Below are 8,603 nucleotides of genomic sequence, written 5' to 3'. Positions count from 1 at the left end.
TATATTCATGTCTGAACTTTATTTATTATATATGATCACCTGCAGCAGAAGAAGCTTTACTGACAGGATGTCTCAGATCTATCACAGGCCTGAAATTCTGTTCTGACTATAATTGTATATCTCCCTCTGGTGCCCATTCCTTTATCTGCAACAGATTTCTACACTAAATTACTCGATACAGCTCCTCAAAGGCCACTGATGGGACTAACGTAGCAGTGACGCCTCTACATTCCAGTAACTTCACATTGATTTATAACACAGCCACACAGTAAACAGAAATCAAAGCCTGACACCGACATACAAGAAAGTTTTTTTATTGATGTGGTATCAATACAATCAAGTACTGTAGATTTTGTATAAGCAGACAAACATTTTTCAATCAAAAGGAGTGCATTTTATACCCAAATTCTATTGCATAGAGTGCACGCAATAGCCTTGTATGACAAAAATCCTATACGTTGATATATTGTACATTACACAAATAGAAAATAAAAGTCCACAAATAATTCCTTCACAAACAACTCTAGAATGCTAACTACATGTTGTAAATGCTCTTTACTCATCAATGCTGTTAAATACCATTTATATGTTCTAGGCTTCGGTGGTCGGTTTTGGCATCCCTATTAAATTATCATAAATGTATAAATACATCTTCATTAATTTCATGTGCAAAAGGGAATGGCCGTTTGTATTTATTGAAACTAAAACAAACAAATATCCCTTAAGAAACCGAAGCATTTGTGAAATCTTGTTTTTTTTTGACATTTTTGCTGTTTGTTTTTATAAAGAAAAACAGAAAAAAAGAAACACTTCAAAGCAGTTTTGTGATTGAGGCGGTACATGGATCTTACTGACACTTGTTAAATGATTTGCGCGCATTGCAAACTCAGCAAGCAAGTGACATTGTCTATGAAAACGTAAGGACAGAGAGTAATAGCCACATGTAACTCTCATCACCATTTCATATGTCCACAAATAGAAGCAACAAAAAAAAGCAACATACAGTACATAACGAGCCTTGGACTGCTGTGTAGACTCACATAATAACAATGATACATAGTAGTTGTAGGTGCACTGGTGTTATGAGACAGAAAGGGTTAGAGTAAGTGCATTACGTCGATGTAAAATACTGATTAGGCCTGATCCTCACACTGCTTTTCCAGAGCAATTTAAATGAGTTACTGTTTGTGTGTAGTGACACAGCATTGTTTCTATAGTTTATAGAAACTATAGTAAATCAGTCAAACATTATACATTCATTCTAATTGCAAAGCTCAATATTTGGCACAATCCTCCTGTACATTGACATTCCTCCATCAGGGTGTAAGGTAGTTGCCATTCAGTGTAACAAGTGTTTGGGCGGCATAAGTTAGATTCGGAAATTCTGTCTGAGCTGAGACATGTGAAGGCACAGAGACAGTAATATAAGCACCAACTTTTCATAGTTAAATCACAACAGTTTTTCCCAGACCTCTGTATCTTTTGTCTTCCTTAACTGGAACCATTGAACAAAGATTTTGTACACTTCATAGTATGTCTGTTTTTGTTCATGACTCCGAACAATTCAGAATTATTGCATGCCATTATGCCGTTCATTGGACCAATATGCAAAATGGCCTGTTCAGTGTTAAAAAGAATATCACTATACCTATTTCATTTCTATTGTGTTTTGTTTCCTATGTCACATTCATCACCTGTTTCATAGCTTGTTCCCTTACTTTGCAAAGGCATCATCGGAGTGTTGTCAAGTAAGCCTATTGTGAGATTCTCCCAAAGGAGGCAAAAAAATTCAGAATTTTTGTTGAACATTGACAGGAACGTAAGCACTTCCTCAGGTTTTGTAACTTCATTCAAGTTTATTATTATTATCTTTGCTGATGTGTTCTTGACCTGAACGCTAAGGGCACCATGTGATACCGCTACACACACAAACTGACACAATAACAGACAGGAGGGTACACCTATGAGAACATACAAGCACATGCATGCACAAAGTGTATCTTTAATGCTTCATCCAACAGAATTGAGTAAATACACAGCTCTCACCTCTGACCTGCCACCTCTCCCAGAAATCTGGCAGGGGTTTGTTAAATGTTACACAACCTGTATTTCACAACCTGCGGGCCTCAGTCAGTCCCTTTACTTATTCATGGTGTAAATGCAAATCGATTCTCATTTCCAGCCAGACGCTTTGACATTATTTGGTTCTGAAACATCCTGTTGTTGTAGCTACAGATGCTCCATTAAGCTAAACAATAATCCAGCTATTTTTGACACATTGGTTTGGAAATGAATAGAAAGTCATTTCATTCAGAACAACAAATGATTCAAAATTGCTCTCATTCACCCAGCAGCAATCACAAGTCACATAGAAATTGCACTGACAGAAGAAGTGGGTGTCTTGTATTTGTCATCCATTGTCACCTTACTTTCTATAAGCAGAATCAAGTTTTCAGCGTCTTCACAGATTTTGCAATATATGGTTCGAATGGGGCTTTTCTAGTATGGCAGTGCATATTGCGCATTTGGAATGACTTATTAATAGGTAGTAGACCATTAGAAATCAGTGATGTCATGGTCGGAGCATGAGAAGAGGATGCCTGCAACATGGTGATGGGATTTGCAGTGCAAATGGGAAACAGTCAGATCGATAGAAGGAAACAGGCCATCGATCTAGCTATACATGTGTACTTGCTGTCCATTTGCAATTTCTTCCTGTATCTATTCTATGGCATGTAAACATTGACTGTATGCATACATATAATTTGAAATTGTCCTGAAAGTTAAAAAAAAAAGGCACTGTCATTGCATGATGATGTTGATCCTCTTTAAAAGGGCAATTTAAATGTGACAATTCTAATACTGCGAGGTCATATTTATTGGATTGTATTTGTTGGAAGTTCAGTAAATTACAAGAAAGACAAAGAACCATAATGTTAAAAGATTGGCTACTAGACACAGAAAGAAACAGAAAAAAAGCACCCAACATGTGCTTATGCCAACTAACTGTCAAAATATATATCTCACTCTAAAAACAACTATTTAATCCCATTAATAGGTTTAATGTAGCAAATGTTTAGAGTACCAAAAAGGTCAAACAAAAGAAAAGTGAAAAGTAATGGTATTACAGCATCAAATGCCTTGTTTCACGATTGTATGTCTATATTTTCCATGCTGTGGTGTTGCTCTTTATGTCAGTCTTGCCATTCATGGTTTAAATAACACACAAGGGGGACGTGACTGCAGCCAGGGAACCAATCACCCCCCAGGGTTTGGTGATGTCGTCCTTATGTCAGAGCATGTGGGCAGGATGTGCAGTCACACGGGAAGGTCTGTTACTAGCACATTACAAAGTAAGGCACTTAATAGTCTGAATCCAATAAACAATAACAACAATGATGATGAGGACCAAATAATAACAATAAAATTATGACAATATAATAATTAAAATAATATAAGCTAAAAAACACCAACATAAAATACAACCCAAAACACACATTTGAAGGACATTGAAATAAAGAAGACAGTATGAAATTCCTTCCCCTGCCTTTTAAAACTCTCCATATTTCATTCACAAAGTTTGTCTTTTCTTTTGCTGATGTTGTCGAGGGCAAGACATATAAAGATGATGGCAATGATATTGAGAAATGTATGAGTTTTGTGTTTCTATTACAGATGCAGGTATTTTAGATTTAGGGCTGCTCTGAGGTGCCCATACAGGAACATGGTTTAAGGAAAGGACAGGGTTATGTGGGACAGAGCAGAAATCCTGAGAAGGAGGAATGAATGTACTCGGTGGAATAGAGGCCATTTGCCTGATCCGAGGGCATCTGGACCCATACCTGGTCACCCTCCTTCAGCTCTAGGACAGCACTACCAGATGCCTGGTCCATGTAGCCTTTCTTGTATTCATCATAGGTGTAAGTGGCTGGTACATTGTTCTTGTACAATGCCACCCACAGGCTAGTTCCCTTTACATGCATGTGGTACGCAAAGTAGTAGACACCAGATAAAGGAGCGGTGAACATGCCAGTAGAAGAGCTGTACGCATTTTGCCCATTGTACAGGGTCCTGTCAAATTTGATTGGCATGCCAGAGGGGGGGAAAGGTGTGGTGAGAATGGCTGTGAAGGCTGGTGCCACAGAGGCAGAGAGTGGAACCTGAGTGTATGCAGGCCCCTTCCTGTCCCCTGGTACTTCATCCCCCTCCAACTCTGAATCTGTAGGCCCTGCAACAACTGTTTGGCCATTTCCTGGAGGCCCAGGGGGTCCTGGAGGCCCTGGGGGGCCAGCGTTGCCATTAAGCCCAGAAGGCCCTGGTTTCCCTGGAGGTCCTTGGGGACCTATAGCTCCCTTCTCACCAAATTTACCCAGCCCTGGAGGCCCTGGAAGTCCGGCTTCACCCTTTGGACCAGGAACACCTTGTGGGCCCATGGGCCCCATGGGTCCCTGAAGACCAGGAATTCCTGACTGGCCCCTAGGGCCTGGAGTTCCTATAAACCCTGACTCCCCTTTAGGCCCCGGAGCACCTGTCAACCCTGGATTCCCAGGTAGGCCAATATGCCCTGCCTCACCTTTGGCTCCAGGTCTTCCAATAGGGCCATTCAGCCCTGGGATGCCTTTTTCCCCTGGGATACCAGCTTTTCCTGGGGATCCGTTTGGGCCTTGGTCACCTCTAAGGCCAGGCAGTCCTGGAGGGCCCTGGGGCCCGAGCTCTCCCTTCTGCCCTGGCATTCCATGTTTTCCTGGGAGCCCCATTGGGCCTTGAAGTCCTGGCGCTCCTGGTTGTCCATCAAGACCTGGCTCCCCAATTGGGCCAACCATTCCTTGCTCGCCTTTGTCCCCTGGGAGACCAGGAAATCCACCATGACCCTTGTCTCCCTTTGGTCCACCCAGACCAGGTTTTCCATAGCCAGGAGTCCCAGGAATTCCAGGATTACCCCTGGGCCCTGGCTCCCCTTTTGGACCGAGTATACCTGGTTGTCCCGGAAGTCCATCTAATCCAGGCTTCCCTAACCCAATTGGCCCAGGCAGACCTTGTAGACCTGGAGCCCCAGGCTCTCCTGGTTGTCCTCGATCCCCTGGGAGTCCTTGATCACCTTTAAGACCAGGAAGTCCAGGCAAACCTTTTAGTCCTGGTTTTCCTATACCTGGAAGACCAGGTGGTCCTGAACTGCCTTTGAGTCCAGGAGGACCCCTTATACCTGGAACCCCCGGCTTCCCATTTCCATTCTCACCCTTAAGTCCACGCTCCCCTGGTGGGCCAGAAATACCCTTTATTCCTGGCTCACCACGAGATCCAGGGGGGCCTCTAATACCTGGAAGACCAGGTTTCCCATTCAAAGACAGACCAGCTGGGCCAGGGAGCCCCGGCTGTCCAGGAGGACCACGGGGACCTGGTTCACCACGAGGACCAACCTCACCATTAAGTCCTGGCATACCCTTTGGTCCAAGCTTTCCTGGGAGACCTGGAAGTCCAGGCTTACCAATCCCTGGAAAACCAGATGGTCCCTGAGGTCCTGGTTGACCATTGAGGCCCGGTTTCCCAAGTCCAGGTTTCCCTGAAAGTCCTGGTGGCCCAGGGGGGCCTCTTGGTCCTGGTTTTCCTTGGGGGCCAGGTTCACCTTTGACTTCCATCATTGGTGGCATATCTAGAAAGAATATGATAAAGCTGTTAGTATAATTATATGCAAGAGGTGTTTTAATTATTGGATTTTGAAGACATTTAGAAACAGTAAAATATGTAATCTATTTTCATTGCTAGCGATTGCTTCTGAGTTGTCAACTGAATGATGTGTACACATTCCACTTTGAGAAGAACAGCAGAGAAATGCGTATGTAGACTTGACACATTGTCTACCATTTCCAAACCAACAAAAGTTTCTCAGTGTATCCATAAAGTTAGTCTCCAAAGTACTATCCAAAAATGTAAATTGTTTAGTGTAGATATTTGGAATTAGCTGTCATTTTTTAAATCATGATGAACAAATGATGTATTGGAACAACATTGTCACTGTCGGTATAGATGCAGTAAACGTAGCATCTTCTAAGACACTACAAGAGAAGACACAAACACACCTGACATTACCACATTATTACATGGGGAAATGAAAATTGAATCTGTCATATCACATTTAAGCCTGGGAATTGTGGATTGTATTTATAAATGTTATGCCAAAAGGCACATAGCCAAATGGGAATCTAAAAACATAAGAAAAAGACAAAGAAAACTGTGACATTTTAAAATCTTATTTGCATGTTTTTATGGCTCAGTATGAGTTCAGAGATAAAGACGTTTAGCTCATCAAGTCACCCAAAGGGATTCTTTGGCTACTTTGATAATTTACACATTCATCTATTTTCTTCACATGCTCAGAGCTGTATGTGGCCAAAGATTATGAAAGTACAGATTGATTGAAAGGCAGGTCCCTAGTCTGTTTAATGCTTTATATATTTGTCAGTACTGGATCTAAATTTTCTGTTTTCCTAACTGACGAACTGCTTGGCAGCACTATTAGGTTTGAGAATTTTTTTGATTGGGTAATACAGAGGAAAACAGACTGCAAAGTGTACTGCACATCATAAACTGTCTCATTATTCTGTCAGAGCACAGTGGGGAATAAAAACGAGGCCAGAAGGGCAGCCACACAAGCTTGGTCTGCAGTCTACAGTAACTTGTTGCCAGTATGAAATAGCTTGTTGTTCCACTGCCTCATCTCAGCAACACAGTGCCTGTAAATTACTCTTCAAGGTAGATCAAATAGCCAGAGGAGATCTCAATTGATGTTTTTTGGATAATATGGCATACATGACAAATATCCATATTTCGAAGTGTGCTGTGTCCAAACAGTTGAACCTCTGTCAAACAAAAATGCAATTTATCATGGAGTAATCACTACTTTTGCTGTCCCATCCTGTTCGAAATTTAGTTTTGAAGATAGTTCGAGCTTGTTTTGTCCTTAAGGTGAGCAACAAATTTTTTGTCATTGTTAAACCACATCCAGTGAAAGCACAGTATGCTACATGACGTCCAAAACCTGGTATCTGCCCCTGCATCCACAGCATGAATCTAGATCCTGTTGGTCACTGAAATGTAATGAGGAAAAATTACTAATTCCCTTTCCTCAACCATCTCTAGAAATCGTCTTATTATACTTCTACCATGGACCATTACTTCCCCCTGCTGGTAGATCATGAGACATGCAGCCCTATCGACAAAATCAAAAATGATGTAGTGAAAAGCTTAATAATGATAAACAGCATTCGGGTTGTAGTGTTATACATTTCAAATAATGCTTTAACAGTCAGGTATGAATGTATGCATGTAAATACATGAGGGATTTCATGACTCTGAGGTATATCAAACCTGGGTGCAAAACTACAAAACACACAAACCTTTCTTCCTGTCATTAATGCTTATGTTTCAACATATAACTTGAGGATGCAGCAAGCAAGCACCGCAAGAAAAGTCTTACAGTTAATGGAAGGCAACTTGTCAGAAAAATCAGACAAATTGTAAAAGAAACCAGAGTAGTCCATATGCTCATTTCAAAGAGGAAGTAAAACAGACATTGACAAATTGGTTAGATAATATGTCTTCTACTACTTCTACTTTTTGCACCCCTAGTGGATAACCTCAGTTTTAGTCTTGTTTCTCACTGTGTAACTCCAATACAGATAATTTAAAAAATATATCATTCCCAGAGGGTAAACTGCAACTTCACACTTGAGAGGAACAATGGTGTCTTCAGTTTTTGCTGCAGTGTTTTCTGGGACTTAAATCAAAAGAAATGGAAAACGTGTCTCCAGATAGCTCTTTTCAGAAGCTCTTTAGTCTGATAAATCATTTCACTTGTGATGCAGTGTGGACATGTCACCACTGAGAGGCAGTGTTATCATTGTATCCAATGGGAGCCACATGGACTGGCTTCACTATTCCACTTCTGAACATGCACTTCAACCACACTGCATGGAAGAATGAAATGTTTAGCGTCAACACTATATTTTCTCTGAGCCCAAGTTATAGACTAATTCTGCATAAAATGTCTTTTAATGTTATTAACACCTTTTTGCTTTGGGATTTGCTTTGAAGATGGGCCTCTCATAATGCAAGGCACATCTTATATGATCCAGAAATTGTAATATGCAGTTAGAGTCAAATACAATAATGATGGCAGTGACAGCAGCTCATTTTTCAGAATGATTTCCAGCCCTTCCATTCCCCAATTCCTGTACAATAGACTTTCATTTAATCTCTTCTGATTTCTTTCACGCATTCTAAGATGAAAAAGGTTTAAAACAGTGGGGTAACAGCATTTATATGATGAGACAAGCAACTGCCCTGTGGAGTTTGGGAGTTCAGCAAACAGTGGGCATTCAGGTCTCCATTAGGCACAAACTGAGGATCTGCCAAATGCTGAGTATGGGTATGTGTCTATGCGAGACATATGGTTAAACACGACTGGATCTGTTTTTAAAATAATGCATAAGTGAATGTGGACAAAGTTATCTGCAGACTTGTTCAACTCCCTGATCCCCAACTAGTTTTTGAGATGGTGCAGCACCACATTTCTGGAATTCTATCTAAATTGACACATTTGAACC

At 41.1% G+C, this 8,603-nt stretch overlaps 1 protein-coding gene across 4 annotated transcripts in view; it reads right to left on the bottom strand.

Moving 5' to 3' along the window:
- Positions 1-298: 298 nt before the first annotated feature.
- col8a2 (collagen, type VIII, alpha 2) overlaps positions 299-8,603 on the bottom strand; it is a 123,208-nt gene continuing 114,903 nt past the window's right edge. For all 4 annotated transcript variants that reach the window (XM_035949409.2, XM_035949410.2, XM_055018239.1 and 1 more), the window contains one exon: positions 299-5,650. In XM_035949409.2, the coding sequence (XP_035805302.1) occupies positions 3,747-5,650 (1,904 nt within the window). In that variant the 3' untranslated portion in view covers positions 299-3,746. The remainder of the gene's footprint in view (positions 5,651-8,603) is intronic.

This window comes from Amphiprion ocellaris, chromosome 15 (genome assembly GCF_022539595.1).
Source record: "Amphiprion ocellaris isolate individual 3 ecotype Okinawa chromosome 15, ASM2253959v1, whole genome shotgun sequence".
NCBI lineage: Eukaryota > Metazoa > Chordata > Actinopteri > Pomacentridae > Amphiprion > Amphiprion ocellaris.
The sequence above is the reverse complement of the archived record's forward strand: the minus strand, read 5'-3'. Positions and strand labels throughout refer to the sequence as shown.